A 20,404-nucleotide genomic window follows, 5' to 3' on the forward strand; every position below is an offset into this window, starting at 1 on the left:
CGTAAAGTCTTGAAGTCGTCAAGTTTTGAAGTCGTAAAGTCTAGAAGTCGTAAAGTCTTGATGTCGTCAAGTCTTGAAGTCGTCAAGTCTTTAAGTCGTCAAGTCTTGAATTCGTCAAGTCTTGAAGTCGTCAAGTCTTGAAGTCGTCATGTCTTGAAGTCGTAAAGTCTTGAAGTCGTCAAGTCTTGAAGTCGTCAAGTCTTGAAGTCGTCAAGTCTTGAATTCGTCAAGTTTTGAATTCGTGATGTCTTGAAGTCGTAAAGTCCTGAATTCGTCAAGTCTTGAAGTCGTCAAGTCTTGAAGTCGTCATGTCTTGAAGTCGTCACGTCTTGAAGTCGTCATGTCTTGAAGTCGTAAAGTCTTGAAGTCGTCAAGTCTTGAAGTCGTCAAGTCTTGAAGTTGTCAAATCTTGAAGTCGTCAAGTCTTGAAGTCGTCAAGTCTTGAATTCGTCAAGTTTTGAATTCGTGATGTCTTGAAGTCGTAAAGTCTTGAAGTCGTCAAGTTTTGAATTCGTGATGTCTTGAAGTCGTAAAGTCCTGAATTCGTCAAGTCTTGAAGTCGTCAAGTCTTGAAGTCGTCATGTCTTGAAGTCGTCACGTCTTGAAGTCGTCATGTCTTGAAGTCGTAAAGTCTTGAAGTCGTCAAGTCTTGAAGTCGTCAAGTCTTGAAGTTGTCAAATCTTGAAGTCGTCAAGTCTTGAAGTCGTCAAGTCTTGAATTCGTCAAGTTTTGAATTCGTGATGTCTTGAAGTCGTAAAGTCTTGAAGTCGTCAAGTTTTGAAGTCGTAAAGTCTTGAAGTCGTAAAGTCTTGAAGTCGTCAAGTCTTGAAATCGTCAAGTCTTGAAGTCGTCAAATCTTGAAGTCGTCAAGTTTTGAAGTCGTAAAGTCTTGAAGTCGTAAAGTCTTGAAGTCGTCAAGTTTTGAAGTCGTAAAGTCTAGAAGTCGTAAAGTCTTGATGTCGTCAAGTCTTGAAGTCGTCAAGTCTTTAAGTCGTCAAGTCTTGAATTCGTCAAGTCTTGAAGTCGTCAAGTCTTGAAGTCGTCATGTCTTGAAGTCGTAAAGTCTTGAAGTCGTCATGTCTTGAAGTCGTAAAGTCTTGAAGTCGTCAAGTCTTGAAGTCGTCAAGTCTTGAAGTCGTCAAGTCTTGAATTCGTCAAGTTTTGAATTCGTGATGTCTTGAAGTCGTAAAGTCCTGAATTCGTCAAGTCTTGAAGTCGTCAAGTCTTGAAGTCGTCATGTCTTGAAGTCGTCACGTCTTGAAGTCGTCATGTCTTGAAGTCGTAAAGTCTTGAAGTCGTCAAGTCTTGAAGTCGTCAAGTCTTGAAGTTGTCAAATCTTGAAGTCGTCAAGTCTTGAAGTCGTCAAGTCTTGAATTCGTCAAGTTTTGAATTCGTGATGTCTTGAAGTCGTAAAGTCTTGAAGTCGTCAAGTTTTGAATTCGTGAAGTCTTGAAGTCGTCAAGTCTTGAATTCGTCAAGTCTTGAAATCGTCAAGTCTTGAAGTTGTAAAATCTTTAAGTCGTCAAGTCTTGAAGTCGTCAAGTCTTGAGTTCGTCAAGTTTTGAATTCGTGAAGTCTTGAAATCGTCAAGTCTTGAAGTTGTAAAATCTTTAAGTCGTCAAGTCTTGAAGTCGTCAAGTCTTGAAGTCGTCAAGTCTTGAATTCGTCAAGTCTTGAAATCGTCAAGTCTTGAAGTTGTAAAATCTTGAAGTCGTCAAGTCTTGAAGTCGTCAAGTCTTGAATTCGTCAAGTTTTGAATTCGTGAAGTCTTGAAATCGTCAAGTCTTGAAGTTGTAAAATCTTTAAGTCGTCAAGTCTTGAAGTCGTCAAGTCTTGAATTCGTCAAGTCTTGAAATCGTCAAGTCTTGAAGTCGTCAAATCTTGAAGTCGTCAAGTTTTGAAGTCGTAAAGTCTTGAAGTCGTACAGTCTTGAAGTCGTAAAGTCTTGAAGTCGTCAAGTCTTGAAGTCGTCAAGTCTTGAAGTCGTCAAGTCTTGAAGTTGTCAAGTCTTGAAGTCGTCAAGTCTTGAATTTGTCAAGTCTTGAAGTCGTCAAGTCTGGAAGTCGTAAAGTCTTGAAATCGTCAAGTCTTGAAGTCGTCAAGTCTTGAAGTCGTCAAGTCTTGAAGTTGTCAAATCTTGAAGTTGTCAAGTCTTGAAGTCGTCAAGTCTTGAAGTCGTCAAGTCTTGAAGTCGTCAAGTCTTGAAGTCGTCTTGTCTTGAAGTCGTCAAGTCTTGAAGTCGTAAAGTCTTGAAGTCGTCAAGTCTTGAAGTCGTCATGTCTTGAAGTCGTCAAGTCTTGAAGTCGTAAAGTCTTGAAGTCGTAAAGTCTTGAAATCGTCGAGTCTTGAAGTCGTCAAGTCTTGAAGTCGTCTTGTCTTGAAGTCGTCAAGTCTTGAAGTCGTAAAGTCTTGAAGTCGTCAAGTCTTGAAGTCGTCATGTCTTGAAGTCGTCAAGTCTTGAAGTCGTAAAGTCTTGAAGTCGTAAAGTCTTGAAATCGTCGAGTCTTGAAGTCGTCATGTCTTGAAGTCGTCAAGTCTTGAAGTCGTAAAGTCTTGAAGTCGTAAAGTCTTGAAGTCGTAAAGTCTTGAAATCGTCGAGTCTTGAAGTCGTAAAGTCTTGAAGTCGTAAAGTCTTGAAATCGTCGAGTCTTGAAGTCGTCAAGTCTTGAAGTCGTAAAGTCTTGAAGTCGTAAAGTCTTGAAGTCGTAAAGTCTTGAAATCGTCGAGTCTTGAAGTCGTCAAGTCTTGAAGTCGTCTTGTCTTGAAGTCGTCAAGTCTTGAAGTCGTAAAGTCTTGAAGTCGTCAAGTCTTGAAGTCGTCATGTCTTGAAGTCGTCAAGTCTTGAAGTCGTAAAGTCTTGAAGTCGTAAAGTCTTGAAATCGTCGAGTCTTGAAGTCGTCATGTCTTGAAGTCGTCAAGTCTTGAAGTCGTAAAGTCTTGAAGTCGTAAAGTCTTGAAATCGTCGAGTCTTGAAGTCGTAAAGTCTTGAAGTCGTAAAGTCTTGAAATCGTCGAGTCTTGAAGTCGTCAAGTCTTGAAGTCGTTAAGTCTTGAAGTCGTAAAGTTTTGAAGTCGTCAAGTTATCAAATACGTCTTATTTTTGTGGATTGCTGTCATGGCTCAATTAGCGCATTTTTGCGCTTTGATCACAATAAATCATCGTTTTATTAGCGTTTGTAATTTTACCTGCCTTTTGCTCGATTGCTTTCGCCTTGTTTGCATTTCATTTTCGGATTTACTTACTTTGCTTTTTTGATTTGTCTTCTTTTGGCTTAATTGTTTTCGCAAAACCTTCTTGCTTTACTGATTTGTCATCACTTTGTTTATTTGTCCTCATTTGTTTTTCTTGTTTTAAATTTAATTTTCTTAACTTATTTGCTAACTGGCCGTACTTGCTTTCACTCACTTTGCTTGTTTTCACAAGCTTTACTGACTTACCTGCTTTAATATTCTCAACGTATTTGACTTGTCATATTTGCTTTCACCTTCTTCTTGCATTTTTTACATTATTTACCCTACTTGATTGACTTACCTTTGCTTGTCTAACTTGCCTAAATTACTCTACCTGTTTTACTTATCATATCGCTAGTTTTATGTTTCCTTCTTTTATGGATGTAGTTGAACTTCTTTTACTGCTATTTTATTATTTTCATTTTTTTTCTGTTTCATTCCCTTCACTTTCTGTACTTATTATTCTACATTTTTAGTTCTGTTTTCATTACATATTCGTTATTTTCATTCCCGCTTTTCCTATTTTTACTATTCCACTACATTCTTTCCATCTATTCTATGCTTGCCCAATTCGTTTATTTCTTTTTCCTGTCCTGTTTTGCATTTTCGCGTTTTGGTACCATTTAGTAGATAAACTGAAAACTGCATTCATTCGAAACAAACATTGGCCTAGTTTAGCTTAATTATGGCTATGATCAACAACTCAAAAAAAAAAAGTTCGATCGATCAATGATAATCTACACCACTATTTAATGCGTATTTCAAGCAATTAAAATTTTATCGCTTTTTCTGGTCACTGGATCGTAAACGGGCCCATGTGTGTGTGTGCCTGCGGATTATTTTACTGCTGCAACTGTGGATGAAAATGAAATATATCAATAATAAATCCCTTTCCATTCAGATATGAAAAATACTGAAGGTATCCTATCCGCTAGCGAACATAAACTCGTGTGGTAGAAATAAAAAGTAAGGGATAAAAAAAAATCCGATAGCATCGAGTGAACAGGAAACCACTCGAAACCACGGTGCGAATTCGTTGAAGGCTATGAGGCCAACATCCCGTGCAATGGGCGGAGTATAATCAGAGCATCGTTCGAATTTTTTTTCCCTTCCAATTTTTATTTCGTATTTGGTTTTTCCAGTTCACCGAAGATTTTAATATATTAAAGCCATTTCCGGTGCTACTCGGTGCAAGTTGAAAATGTTGCGTGAAAATGAATTGAACTTTTCCATTGTTCTTAACTGGGTCCAAAATAAAAAAACACACGATTTATAATGTGAGCAACATTTTGAGCTATCCGTTCCATTTGTTTTTTCTTGTTGGGTTCCTGTTTCCTGAGGTAATCCAGCCATTGGAGCGAATTTTACAAAGTGTTAAAACCAGAAGCAATTAAATGATTTTACGGTGGCTTCGGCACATTACGTGCAATTTTCTATTGTAGTCGTTTTCTAACAATTGTACGAATTGTATAAGAAAGTTATTAAAGTCATTATTTATGTTTTTACATTCGATAAATAGCGAATTGGAAAGTCACTTGGCATCATCAAACAGATCTCAGTTCCTCCCTGTCCTCATTTCAGGAAAACTTTGACCAACGCCGGCCTGATGGCAATGGCGAAGAGCAACTTTCTAATGAAATGTCAATAATTACGCGTTTACCCACCGGAGAAAAATGGCTTTTTCACTTTCAAACGGCCGGTGATTTTCTCGAGTTTTGCCTTTGGAGAGTGTTTAAAAAATTGACAGGAAACATCGCAGCAACCCGTGCGGAACTAGACAATTCCATTACCGTTAATGCGTGCTAATGTTCACACACACACCATCGAAGGAAAAACAGCAATCCAACCAACAACGGCGGCACATGTTTTCCATCAGCTGGAAAGCATTCTCACGTAACGGCTCAGGTGTTGTCTTTCATTCGCCTAACGGAGCTTTCTGTGCGTGCGTTTGCGGAAAGTTTGCCGAGTGGTTTCTCCGTAGGTTCGCCACCATCGCCTTCTTGCGAAAAGGAAAACTTTTGTCGATGGCATTTTGTTTAATTAAAACCAAACGACTCTCGGAGAAGTGATCTGACCGGGTAAATGGCCGTGTGTTCGCTGGAATTACCGGCAAACAGTACACTGATTTCCGTAATGAGTCGTGTTTGGCGCAGGCTTTTACAATCCCCGGAAATGTGAGTAAATACGTTGACATGGTATCTTTGGAACAACGTTGTACCCGGAGTCATATCAAGCGTTGGAAAAGTGAAAATGTTCTCAATTTTTCTACCTCCTATCTGTAATTTCGTTTTGAGAGACAATTCAATCTGCCATGGCCTACATGGATGTGAATAAATTTGCTTTATAGCCCTCACTGCCGTTATACAGATAATGACATTCCTCCACCATTTATAATGACAGGTGGTAGAGAGTAGATTAAAGTCATATACGCTAAGTGAGTATCTCTCGTGGCGACACCTATCTGCGCAATCAGACAGCAGCGCAGATCAAGAACCTGTTGACAAATCGCGAAACGTGTGTGTTCACATTGGTGTTGTTAAAGGCTGCTTAACGCGCAACACAGGACCCATTGAGGTCATCAGCCTCTTCCCAGTAACTCCTATCCCTACCTCCCCGTGGAACCGGCTGGGCTGCGAGCAACCTTAGGGAAGATCGGGTAACCAACCCCGGTGGGAACTTTGGTCATAGACTGACAGGGAAGGGGGGTTGCAAGCCTGAGCGTCTGTTCTCCAGTTTAGGAGCGGCTCACAACAGCGTCTGTTCTCCATGTTAGGGGCGGCTGATCGACATCCGAGTGCCAGTGCAGGATTCTAAGCTCAACTGTGCACTATGGTCCTCCGGAAATTTGGGGGGTTGGTGTCCGGCCCTGCGAGCCAGCCGTAAAAAAACTATTGCAACGGAAAATCAGCAAGAGAGTAATACGAATCGAGACCAATGGCAATGACCCCTGCAACGAAAAAGGACTTGCGATTGGAAGCTCGGTACGTGGAACTGCCGATCTCTCAACTTCATCGGGAGCACCCGCATACTCGCCGATCTACTAAAGGACCGCGGGTTCGGCATCGTAACGCTGCAGGAGGTGTGTTGGACAGGATCTATGGTGCGAACGTGTAGCAATCACGTGGTTTCAATTAAAAAGTTTGCTTCCGTCACTTCGATATGGTTGCCTAGCTTATCGATTAAGCTTTCTTTCCCTACCTAAAGTTGGAAGAATGAACATCGGGCGGCAATTTAGAATGCGCCGCTTGCGTAGATGCCGATTGCCTATTCTCTCCAATTCTGTCTCTCTTTGCTGTATCGTGACCTTTGGACTCGCGAAGCGACGATGCGACTTACTTTTCATGTTCTTGATATTCAAACATTGACCCGAAGTTCGTTGATTTGGGGATATGAGACGGTTAGATGTGGACTACTAAAGGGAAAACGAGAATTCGGTTCGGTTCTGAGTAGTCCAATATGGGTTCGTAATGCGATTTCCGGTTTCTTAAATCCAATATCTCGTATCTGAGGATTAACAGTTTCTCTGATCAATCATTTCAATTTGATCAGTGGAAGAGATCAGAGTGGTTAAATTTGTGTAGTTCGTGTTCGAAACAGGTTAGTCTTATAACATGAGACTTTTTTTTAAAGCAGGCAAAGTTACAGAGTTTATTTCAAATAGGTATTAGCGCAGTTAGGAGTTAGTTGAAAGTGCGGAGACTTTGCGTGCAAGTGCGAAGACCATCAAAAGGTAATAAAAAAAGGTTAACGTACGGCGTGTAGACAATAGCTTACAATGTCGATCAGCCGTACGACGGCTTTTAATTTCAGATTTTGCGCTTGGTGAAGCTACAACCGCACCGCCAGCAAAGTTCATCCGTCCTCCTGCCACCAAGCCTGATCCATCTGCTCGTGACCGTATGGTTAGTTACCATCAAAACGAAGGACACAACGATTCCACGTGTCATCTGCGGCCATCGCAAATTCGCCGCGTGCCGGACTCTGCTCCGTTTTTTGTTGCTGGTATGCTGTTTTGAGGTCCAACACTACCAGCAGTTACCCTTCAACCCGAGGACCTCACCCGGAGAATCTGCGCTAGGAAGCGCAAATATCGACAGCGACACATCTGCGCGGAATTAGTACCGTGCGCAGCAATACGACGTAGCAGGTAGCAGAAAGAAGGCTGGTCGACTAATAAGAGTGAGTAAACGCCTAAATCCCTGCGCAGGGTGATATAAAAGCTCCGAAATTATAGTACAGTCCAGAATCTCCACCCGCACTTGCTAGGGCCCTGAACCGGGAAATAAAAAATGTAATTTTTTCGTATGTAGGAAATGTAATTAGGAGTAAGTTAGGATAATATATGTTTGTGTGTCGAATTAATGTTCGAATATAGTTTAGTAACTAGGAAATTCGAATAAATGTTCGAATTTAAATAGAAACCGTTAGGTGTTTGTTGGTCGAATAAATGTTCGATAGTGATTCACGTTCTTAAGATTATGTGTTGTCATTTGAAGTAATATTCCGGTAGTTTTGTCTCTTTAAAGGGTCTCTGGTTCGCGGTCGTTTCGTTAATAGTTTGTGTTTCAGTACTCTGGGTTGGACTGCTCGGGAAAACAGTCCCCAATCTGGTTTCTTCGCTGGCTATTATTTGGTTGTTCTTAGGGGTTCTGCCAGTGAGGAATCTGCGAGTTGGTTGGGAAAATCGGTTGTCTATTCGCGGATTCGTTAGGTGATTATTAGGGATCGACCTTTGACTCGGAGTACCCTTTGATGTTTGCGTCTTCCGTTTCGTTTTCCCCAAGATTATTGTAATCTGACCCGCTCTGAGGCGGAGTTTCTAGTCGGGCAACCTTGAACGTGACAAGTGGTCCTCGTAAGAGGTGGCGCTTAAGCCACTTGTTCGTAGATCTGGGAAACGATACAGCAGACAGTTCCGTTACACCGTAGTGCACGCTACAAACGTTTAGAGGTGATTATACCATCTACCAGAGCTGCGGCAATACACGCGAACTGGGAACAGCTTTCATCGTGATGGGTGATATGCAGAGGCGCGTGATCGGTTGGTGGCCGATCGACGAAAGAATGTGCAGGATTTGAGGATCAAGAGCCGTTTCTTCAACTTTAGCATAATCAACGTGCACAGCTCTCACTCCGGAACAACTGGTGATGACAAGGACGCATTTTACGCGCAACTCGAGCGTGAGTACGACTGTTGCCCAAGCCACGACGTCAAGATCATCATGGGAGATCCACCAACTGACAAACGAAAACGGCTTACGACTCATCGATGTTGCCGCCTCCAAGAACATGGCCATTCGTAGCACCTTCTTCCAACATAGCCTCTCTTATCGTTACACCTGGAGATCACCACAGCAGACGGAATCGCAAATCGACCACGTTCTGATTGATGGAAGGCACTTCTCCGACATTATCGACGTCAGGACCTATCGTGGAGCTAACGTCGACTCTAACCACTATCTGGTAATGGTGAAACTGCGCCCAAAACTCTCCGTCATCAACAATGCACGGTACCAACTACCGCCACGGTACAACATAGAGCGATTGAAGCAACCGGATGTCGCCTCAGCCTACGCGCAAAATCTCGAGGCAGCGTTGCCAGACGAGGGCGAGCTCGTAAGAGCACAGTAAAAGCAGCCATAAAACAGCCCGCTTCAGGTAAGTGTGTGTAACGAAATCTGACACACGAGTTGTCAAAGCGTCGAATGACTTTCCAGGAATTGTCAATATAAGCTGCAAATGTTTTGCACTGAATCATGCACTTTCATTTAAAAGCACTTTAGTTCATTATCATTCACAAAATCTTCTAGAAGTAGGTAACAAAAATTCATATCGTTTTCGAAATCATTCATTTTGTTTGCTTGTTACTGATTCGAAACATCACAGTGAGTCGACACAACACAAATCTTCGCGTTGAGATCATCAAGCTCGTGTTATATTTTTGACAGTTTTAAATTATACGACAGCCTGTCACTTTAGAACCGATTGTTGGCACCGATACCTCACGACTGGCAACTCTTCCGAAAATAATGGAAACGGATGCTGAGCTGAACCACCAAAGAGATTAACGGAATCCTGCTAATCGTAGTAAGAAGAAAAGTATAGTGTCGATGTGCTCGCTCAGTTTAACTGAAATTTCAAATGAATTATATTTACAAGTGAATTAAAAGTTAATTATCGCAGGTGGTTAGTATTAAGCAGTAGTATTTTATGAAAAAATTATTGCTCGAAATTTTTTTCGAGAAAACTATTTAAACTAAATTAAGTTTCAGATTAGTACTATACTGCTACAAAATTCCGACGAGATGCCGCCATAATCATTATCATTGATAAACATGAAAATGCAATTTCACAGTCATTTAGAATACCGCCATTCAGCGACGACAGCTCTCTTCTCGAATGTGGTTGTGAACTTGGACCTACCAAAGATCTAATTCTCAGAGAGCAAACCAGCGAACCACTTAAAAAGATTAAAAATTAGATTCTCCTGAAAGGGATTACCATTCCGGAAAATTGACTATTAATCAAATGTGCAAGTACGTAGATATCTGTACTACTATTCACTGAACTGATATCGCACGTTTTGACGTAGGACTACTCTTTAAATTCTATATAGGAATGCGAAACAGTGGTCAGGTCGCATGGATTCGAAGAGATAAAACTATATATTTGAGATAATTGGTTGTCGCAACTTTAATAAATAACAACAATGTATAATGTTCCATCTTTACCAAGCCGTAGTCGAAGCTTCCCCTAAATAAGACGACAATTTCGTATGCATTGAATCTCTTTACAGTTCGCGTAGAATGGACGCGATCTTTTAAACTGAGCCTCTTTCCACAATCGAAATTAGTACTGAATCGACTTGCATTCTGTTTGTGCCGTTTGTGCCGTGGAAAACGATTCCATGCTCATCAGATTTCTGTGGGTTTTATTGCGCTTTTTGTCTTTCATGAGAGGCAATGATTTTTGTAGGAGCTCTGCTGATTTTTACCCTTCGAGATACTGAGCGTTGGGAATTTGGGATCTCCAAGATAGTAAATTTATTCTTGATGCTAAATATCTTAAAACTGCCTCAAACGTCGAGGTAACACCAGATCGCGACATTTTATGCAATTCTAAGACATTCGGTAGACAAATTTTTCGATTTCGGAATTCCAGAGTCGATTTTTTTCCAAAAACAAATTTTTGAGATTACACTAGAACTAGAAGTTTAAGATATTTTAAAGACATTGGCATAAAAAAAATTTCGATTTCGGAAATCTCAAAAATTTTTCAAATTCCAGAGAATTGATTTTAAAAATAATTTCATTTTATATGACACTAGATATCGAAGTTTTATGCAATTCTATTAGATTTGGAATAAAAATTTCTTCAACCTTAAAATTTTCCTGAGTTTTAGAGTCGTTTTTTTTTAAATAAATTTTGAAATTGTAGATCTCGATTTAGGAAAAAAGATTTCTTTTTAGAATTTTAGTTCCCGAAATTTTAAATTTTAAGACATTTGGCCTGAAAAAAAAGGCGCGTGGGTAATGTCAGAGACATAACTAGATGTCGTGAATACGAAAACGACAACATGTTCCTTAACACTTCCGAATATCAATTAGTTGATCAATTGTATGGATTATGCATGCATTCCCCTTTTCCACATTTTACGCAAAAACAAAGAAGGCTTGATCTAGATTACTGTGAATTTCACACAGCGAAAAGTGCAAAAATCAAATCAAACAGTTCTAGATTTGCACTAAACTGAGGATATTTACCTTCGATTTGCGAGCAAGAAATCCTAATAGTTCTTTAGAAAACTTTTAGAGCCATTAGAACGGCTGATTTTGTGTAATGCTCTCCACCGTTGCTTTTTCACCAATGCCAGCTGTGACGTAATCGCTCTTGTCGGAAGCGAAACTAGCTTTGCAAACGACACAAAATACATCTGCTGGCAGTGGCGATAGAATGCAAACTGATTCAATTTCTGTTGAGAGGTTTGTTTTTACCTGATTTCGTTTGTAGCTTTTTCACTAATGGGCGGTCTTAACGGCTATAAAAATAGCCGCATACAGAATTTTGATGTCGATTATTTCATTTCGGATTTGCATAATTTATTGAAAGAAACTATCAATATGCTGTAGGGATTCGTTTCTAGCATTCAGAAGGATCAAATTTAGGAACTCACTGCGATATTCACCACTTTTCGGAACATTTTTCTTGAATGATTTGTTGTACAGCAGCAGATATTTTGTTCTCTTCCTCAGAACGCGTTCTGATTGACTGGTGTTGACGTGGGTCAAATGAGATAGGTTTTTCAATAGTGTACTATTGAAATACTTCAATGCTTTTGCTATACACGTTTAAGTTGAAAAATTTCGATTCTATTGGTAGTTAGATTATATAAATCCTTTCACAGATCACTGAGCTATGAGCTTTCAAAATACGAGAAAGGCAAACGCGCCTTATGGATTATCCCCTTTGATACTCGTTTAAACCAAACATTTCAGAAAAGTTTAATTTTGAATTATTTGAGATTATGTCACACAACTGATAATTTTATCATAAAATTGTGATCATATTTCCGATGGCGTGTAGCAAAAAATATGTTGATTCGTTAGATACAACAAGAGATATTCACGATCAAAAACTTATCACTCTCTCAGAGGGTAAATTTTGAAAAGGCACCCCATAGTAAAGTAAGTCGTATTCACGACAATATCATACCGTTCTAAGATAAAATTCGTAAACTTTTTAATGAACAGTCGAGTAAACAGTTAAATGTTTTAGTCCTTATGAACATCGCACGACTTTCATATCTCGACAGCGGGAGCGATTTTTGTTGGAAAACGTGTTATTTTGCTCTGGTTCGCCTTTCCCGAATGAGCCAAAATTGCTTAACATATTCATTTTAACTTGGAATCACCATCGGAAATATGTTTAGCTATTTTCGGTCAAATTTCCAGTAGTACGAGAATCGTAAATATCGAAAAAAATTTTTTTTTCTAAAACCTTTGGTCCTGGTTCAGATTTCAGCTCTTGAACTTAGATTCAGAATTCCGTTCTAAAATTTGGGTTTAGAATCTAGGTTCCATATTTGATTCCTAGAACCCAGGTTTAGATTATAGATGCAGAATTCAGGTTCATAATTTCCGGCGAACGACCAAAATTAGGTTAAAGTCGGGTATAAATAAACGATATAAAAAAAGGTTCATAATCCACGTCCAAAATTCATATCCAGAATCCTAGTACTGGCCGGGAATCTAGAATTCATATCCAAAATCCAGTTCTATTATTCAGGTCCAGAACCCAGGTACCTGGTCTAAAATCCAGGTTAAACATTCGAGTCCAGAAATCAGTTGCAGAATCCAGGTTCTGAATTAAAGTTCAGAGCTCTGGATTCTAGAACCAGAATTCGAGCTCAAAATCCAGGTAATAATTCAGAATCCAGGTCCAAAATTCATTTACAAAATCCAATTCCAGGACAGATTTAGAATTCATGTCCAGAGTTCAGATACAGAATCCATTTGTAGAAGGTCAAGAATCCAGGTACCGAAACCAGATCCAGATTTATTTTTAAGATCTAGAATTCAAGTCCAGAATCCCGAATTCTGGTTCAAAATCCATTTTCAGAATCCAAGTCCAGAATCAAGATTTAGGATCCAGGATCAGAGTTCTACTCCGAAGTTTAGTTAAGACTATAGGCCCATAGAGCAGGTCCAAAATGTACGTGTAGAATTCAGACCCAAAATTCAGATCCAGAGTTAATGTTCTGAATTGAGATCCAGAATTCTTTTCAAGAATTCAAGAGCAGAGTTCAACTTCATAATTCATATCTGAAATCCAATTCCAGAATTCAGGTTCAAAACAGATTTCCAGAAGCCAAGTACTAGTGCAGAATCTAAAATTCGTGTCCAAAATTCTGCTCCTGATTTCATGTCCAGAATCCAGTTCTGTAATACCTTTTCAAAACCCAGGTCTCCACTACAGGTCCAGAAATCAGATGCAGAACCAAGGTCCTGAATTGAAGTTCTAAACCCAGAATTCATTTACTGAATCCTACTCCAGAATACAGAACTAAAATTCATGTCCAGAATTCAGATACAGAATACATACAGTCCTAGAATTCTGGTCCAGAACCCAGGTTCCCAATTTAGGTCCATAATTCAAGTCCAGAAATCAGATGCAGAATCCAGGTCCTGAATAAAAGCTCAGAACTAAGGTTCAGAATTCATACCAAAAACCAGAATACAAATTTATAATTCAGATACAGAATCAAATTCTATATTTCTAGTGCAGAATCTAAAATATTCGGGTCCAAAATTCATTTCCAGAATCAAGATTCAGAATTTAGGTCCAGAATTCTGTTTCGAAGCTCAGAATCCAAGCCCAAAATCAAAGTTCAGAATCCAGGTAGTTAGTCGATAGTTCAAAATTAGGGCTCAGGTTCAATTCCGCTTTCAAAATTCAGACCGACAATTCAATTCCAGAATTCATTTCCAGGATCCAGGTTCAGCTCCTGAATTCAGATCTAGAATTAATTTCCAGAATCCAAGTTCAGAATTCGTGTCAAAAATCCAGTTCATGAATTCAGGTTCAGTCTTAAAAAAAATCTTATATTTTATTACTATAGAATTTCAATGTTGATCGTGAAACAGGTTTTGAAACTTTCTTGAATTTTGAACCATTTCGAAATAAATTTAACGCAGGCGTGTACTGGTTCTTCCTTTCGCTTTATATGGTAAACCTTATGAAGAACTGTCCAGTTCTTTTTATTTAACAGTATATTTTGATTGAAGCACACTGTCTTAGCTCTAAGATGCCAGGAGTATTTCTTAACTGTACTTAAGACTGGGATAATTTCATGAATTGTAACGTTGTTGTTTTTGGTTCAGCGAGGGATCCAGTCTCCAGTTTTAGTCGGCAGTGGCTGATGGGATGAATCTTACATAGGGATTGTCCAGATGACGTGGGTACTTGTCGATGGTGGTCGTATTCTTTTGTTCCTGTGGGAACTGTCCACTTGGATGCAATGTGATCCTAAAATAGTTTGCAGAATGCTTTTGTGGCGTTTACAGTTTCAATGCGGGATTTATGATGTAACACCGCATTCTCTCTTGTAGCACCGAAAAACGTCACTTTATGATGCCGTTTTCATTGAAAAACGCTGGTGGCGTGGATTGCTCTGGTTTTGCACTTTCGAGCAGAAATTTCACAACAAAACAAATCTGAATTTGTGTGTCGCTAACGATGCTCCCCTGCAAAAAAATGATATTTGTTTCAAAGTGTTTATCTAATCGAAAATAGTTTTTATTAATAAATGTGTGTGCAAAACCTCAGTAGATTTTATAACTTGAGAAATCTTAGTATTATGCTTTTTTCAATAGACATTTCGTTCCTTTTGACTGGAACACAGGTGATTTTTCAGTCGAATTATCAAATAGTTTAAATCCATAGAGTCCGATGTGTAATCAGTATCAATGATATAATTTTCTTGTGAATCATTAGGATTCATTCTACCCGCTTCGTGTTAAGTGCCAGTCATATTACGACAACCTCTAGTAAGTATGACTAAAGCGTTTCGAAGTAAAACTTATGGCACTGGAACTTTATTATTTCCCAACCGGTAGTTCTAATGACTTTTTTATCGTATTTGCTTGTTCTTCCATAAAAAAAAACAAAAACAATATGAAACTTAGTAGTGGAAAAAATAATATACCTCAAATCAAAATATAAATCATTTCACCCAAAAACCTCTTCGATAGCGACGCCTTGTTTACATGATAAATACTAGCATACTTTGATGTCGTAGCGTTGTCAGAAATTTTCTTTTTCATCTTTTCTAAACTGCATGCCGAAACAATAAAACAAGCTATGCTAAATTGTGAACCAAACATTGGCGCTCCGACTGTATGGGATCTAGGGGTATTATTATCTGTATTTGGTAGAAGTTCAGTGTATTTACAAACGTGTACAATATTGTACCCGGGGTATTAAAACTGTGACAACTGAATAAGATTACAACTAAAATATATTAAAAACAAACCATTTCTTTTGTCGTTTTTTGCTAAAAATGGTTAGAGAAATTTTCCACTTTCCATGGTAACGTTACTTATCAGTCTATTCGAGATATTGTCAAATCGGGCCCGACCATAATGGAAATAGTCAGTAAGATTAGCCGAAACGTCCATTTTTCGTTGTCTAAACAATATGAAAAAATGAAACGGAACAATAATTTATCCTCGAAACACCATTTTTGTAGACTTTTCAAAGTAGCTTAACACTCCTAATACCAAGCCTAAAAAAGTTACGCGAAGCACCAAGCCTCAGAAAAAGTTGGAACGGTAACTTTGAGCTACCATAGCTCAGTTGTTACTTGACCAATTTCGATAAATTTTTCACCCTCGAATTTTGTGAAGTTTGTAGATTATTTTAACTATATCATTATTGGCAATCTTTTAGGAAAAACTAATGAAAATCAGATTTTTCCCGTTCCAAGTTTTTTTTCGAGCTCAAAACGTGCCCTATCTGCATTCATGCGGCACCTGCATCGCGAATCGGATATTGAGAACTTCAACATTACCGAGTCATAACTTTGTTGTTAGTCAACCGATCTTCAAAATTTGTTCACCATTGGAAAGGTAATACTTCCAGAAATAAAATGCACTAAAAAAACCGAAAAATAGGGTTATCTACCCAAAGTTATATTGAAAACTGTACATAGATGACCTAAGAAAAGATGAGACTTTTTACTATGATCGTAAATATCTCGAAATTCAAAGCGATGACCTATATATTTTTATACATCATTCGCTTGCTAGTGATACCAGCTACAATTTTCGCTCAGTTACCATTCCTACACAATCAGAAGAAAACATTGAGAAATCGATGAATTTATAAATATATATGAATTTTTCATTTTTTTTCACATGTTTGTATATAACTCAAAAATTAAAGCGATGACATGTACATTTTTTTGATTCAAAATATTGAAATCATTACCAGAAACAATGTATTGATGATCAAAATTACATATCCGTTCAAAGAATCTCAAGAAATTTGGTACAAATACAGAGAATTTGTGTTATTGGGAAAATTTTGCCAAACAACATGAAATCAAAACTTTTAAATTTTATGACATATATTTTTTTTATTATTTTAGTTGAAAATTTAATATAAACAAAATTTACAAAAAAAAAACTGAAACATGGATTTCACTGAAAATTTTAAAATTTTTAGTAAATAACCTAAAACTCTTAAAATATTTTTGTATTGGACAAACGATCTAAACAATTTTTATGCCCAACACAAACGCATTTGATAACTACTAAAATGCTGGTTTTGTTGTAGGTTTGCCGTAGAATCTCAAAAAATAGATAAAAGATCGGTAATTTTAAAATTTCCGAGTTAAATTGCATTGCACAGTGGTCCGGATCCACAATTTAGGGGGCTTTGTGGCTTAACCTTATACTTTAGAGCTATGATGTCTTCAAAACAAATGATCAGTGAAGATAAACCATATGTCGATGTACATGGTATTAGGGTGGCTCTTATTATATTGGTGATCCGAAACTTATTTTCCGGATGTATTGAGATAGAGGACTGCATTTTTCGGCAAAACTGTAGATAAACTTATATCGAGCAGCTTTGCTGAGGACATCATAGTAGTATCTGCAACGGTTTTAGTGTTACAGCTATTTTTAAAGAGCAACTTAGGGTGTTCCTCAAAAAATCAGATTTTTTGCTCTAACATTTATATTTTTCTCTTTTCGTATCTTTGAACATCTTTTAGAGTTTGTTAAAACTGGCGTGTTCAGGTAGCGTTTTCTGAACCGAAGTTATGAGCAAAACTAGTTCAAAAACAGGTTATTTTTAAACTGCTATATCTAACATTGAGGAAAACGAAAAAAATCCGTTTCTTGTATTTGACAAAAAATATTTTCGAGCATGTTTATAAAAAAAGGCGGAGGAGATATTTTTTAAATTTTTTTTAAATTATGTTCATACATTGGATTTTTTCATAGAAAAATATTCGTATCAGTCATTTATTAGCTATATAAGGTATTTTTGTCTTCTAAAGTGTCAAATTAATTCAAGTGCATATTCGGGAAGAAATCGTTCTGCATTCTTCGGGGAATGCAGAATGGTATCGCTTTTGTAAAATCTCTAACGCCTCTCGGTGGTTGGAGGATCAACCGTGCATTTTGGCACCTGCAGATCGTTCAGCATCCTTTCGGGGATGCAGGACGACTTATTTCTTTATGTTTTGTGCTGTTTTCCCACCTCACCCAATTCTCAATTCCCTTCCATGTTCCTTTTATCCTTCCCTTCCCATCAGGAAGTTGATGAGAAGCTACGCAAGGCACGAATCTCCAAATAACTAGGGGAACATGCCACTTGAGCCAATTAGTTCTGATAACATAGGTGCAGGGTTTCATTCAGTAAAAAGCATTCAGACGAAGACAACTGTAAGCTGCAAATAGATTGGATAGTTGGTGCTAATCGCAAAAACTATTGCAAAGCCAATCGCCCTTATTCTGAATAACGACGTATTGATTTTTCGATCGAATGTGGTTCGATCGAATCATAGCTACCTTTGATTTTGCTAGCGTTATGGGGAATGCAAATGAAATACGAGCGAAAAAACGATACGACGTTATTCAGAATAAGGGCGAATATTCAGGGCGATTCCAGTTTTATAAGTACCTGAAATAGTGGAACTCACTTCACTGAGAAAGATGGCCTAACCGATTTAATAACTGTTTCATTTTGTAGGTTACACTAGTTCATGCACTAGCTTTTATGTTTTTCAAAAATCAAACAAAACTGTTTGAAGAATACATTTTTTATATGAGAATAAGAGAGATATGAGAAAGACATCATTACACAACTAGGTGGATAAAAACAAGTTTTACTTAATTTCGTATGATTTTTGTGCTAAATTCAGAATTCTACTTTTTCTAAATTGTTTACTAATAGAATTTTCAAATAATTTTCGAATTCTATACATTCCGAAATAATTCTAAGTTTGTGATATTTAAATTCTAATATTCTATCGATTATAATTGATGTCGTTTAGGATAGCGGAAAATTTAAGATATATTTTTTTGTTCTCAATTGCTAGTAAAACAAAAATCAAGCAATATTTTTTTTAAATTTTAGTTGGTTTCTTTGGTCATGGGTTAGTATATGGAATTCGTATAAATTTACGTTCTATTTCTTTTTGTACAAAGCCATTGAAATAATTTAAAATTTTCGTGTTGTCACAAAATTTATTTTATTAATAGAAACAAATTCTACGTCTCTTTGAAACAGATAAAATCAAAACGGATTCCAATATTTTCACTTTGATTTGCAGAAACGTTATACGTAATATATATCAGAAATTTTGAAATTTCCGATCTTCTACCGATTTTCTGAGATTTTACGGAAAACCTAAAACAAAAAAACCTAATTTTAGTAGTTAACAATTCCGTTTGGGTTGTGCATAAAAATTGTTTAGATCTTTTGTTCAATACAAAAACATTATTATTTTTAGAGTTTAGGTATATTTACCAAAATTTTTAAGATTTGCAGTGAAATCCAAATTTCAGTTATTTTGTAAATTTTGTTCATAATAAATTTCCAACTAAAATAATAAAAAAATATATGTCATAAAATTGCAAAGTTTTGATTTGTTTTTTTTTTTTGGCAAAATTTTCCCAATAATAGAAATTCTCTGTATTTGTACCAAATTTCTTGAGATTCTTTGAACGGATATATAATTTTGATCATCAATACATTGTTTCTGGTAATGATTCCAATATTCTGAATCAAAAAAATGTACATGTCATCGCTTTAATTTTTGAGTTATATACAAACATGTGAAAAAAATTGAAAAATTCATATATATTTATAAATTCATCGATTGTTTAATGTTTTCTTTTGATTGTGCAGGAAAGGTAGTTAAGCGAAAATTGTAGCTGGTATCACTAGCAATTGAATGATGTATAAAAATATATAGGTCATCGCTTTGAATTTCGAGATATTTACGATCATAGTAAAAAGTCTCATCTTTTCTTAGGTCATCTATCTACAGTTTTGATTATAACTTTGGGTAGACAACCCTATTTTTAGTTTTTTTCAGTGCATTGTATTTGTGGAAGTAGTACCTTTCCAATGGTGAACAAATTTTGAAGATCGGTTGACTAACAACAAAGTTATGACTCGGTAAAGTTGAAGTATTCAATATTTTCTATGCGACGTTTATGCCAAAGGAAAGAAAATTGGAAAGCAGATAGGGCATATTGGGCGCGTGAAAAAACTTGGAACGGGAAAAATCAAATTTTCATTGGTTTTCCTTTACCAATCATCTGCTACAAAGTTTTGGAATCAATCTACGAACTTCACAAAATTCGAGGGTGTAAAATTTATTGAGATTCGTTGAAAAACAGCTGAGCTATGACAGCTCAAAGTTACCGTTCCAACTTTTTTTGAGGCTTGGTATTTGGAGTGTTAATTGACTTATTTCAAGTAAAAAGAGCATTTTGAAAAGTGGGCGTACAAATAGATGATCCATATTTGCTCTGGCCAAAATATGTTTTCGTCATGGGAAAAATACAATTAGGAAGGCGGAAATAAACGAAAAACTGGATATTTGGAATCACAATTACAAACACAGTCTCGATCGTATTATGTCACAGCATGCTTCATATCGTAGTAATTTCTGTTCGACATTTGACCATATTGTATTGAATTAATACACTAATTTCACAATATTGTAAAATTGCTTCCTAAAGTAAGCCAAAAATCCATGAAACATTAAACGTTCCCCGCATCTCAAGCCAAGAATTTTTTTCTCTCGATTTGTCACAACGATTTCTACTTGAACCATAACAGTATTGCTGCAATTTCAAAACATCAACACGATAGATAACATTCCGTTCCCTAATGAGAATAATTAAGCCTTCCCCGGCTATTTATTAAATCAAACTTGCAAAACCAACACAAAGAGCACTTTTTTCTCTCTTCGTCTTCTGCTACTCGGTGCAAGTCAACGCTTGCTTGGTTTGCACTTCAATGTTGGCGAAGAAACCTGCCAAGCAACCAACCAACCATCCAACGGCGGCGCTTCCGACGGGCGTCGATTAGGGTGCAATGTTCGTGGGTCGGCCCCAAGACGGATGGAAATTAAAATGAAAAAGCCTTGG

The 20,404-nt window shown here is 37.3% G+C and overlaps 1 protein-coding gene across 1 annotated transcript; it reads left to right on the forward strand.

Annotated features, from left to right (window-relative positions):
• The first annotated feature begins 8,378 nt into the window (after positions 1-8,378).
• LOC131429394 (craniofacial development protein 2-like) lies at positions 8,379-8,861 on the forward strand. Its single transcript, XM_058593471.1, has one exon. The coding sequence runs from the start codon at positions 8,379-8,381 to the stop codon at positions 8,859-8,861; it is 483 nt and encodes a 160-aa protein (XP_058449454.1).
• Positions 8,862-20,404: the final 11,543 nt, after the last annotated feature.

The sequence above is a fragment of the Malaya genurostris genome, chromosome 2 (genome assembly GCF_030247185.1).
Source record: "Malaya genurostris strain Urasoe2022 chromosome 2, Malgen_1.1, whole genome shotgun sequence".
NCBI lineage: Eukaryota > Metazoa > Arthropoda > Insecta > Diptera > Culicidae > Malaya > Malaya genurostris.

Coding starts and splice junctions, on each gene's coding strand:
- LOC131429394 (XM_058593471.1), top strand. CDS start 8,379: ATGACAAGGACGCATTTTACGCGCAACTCGAGCGTGAGTACGACTGTT.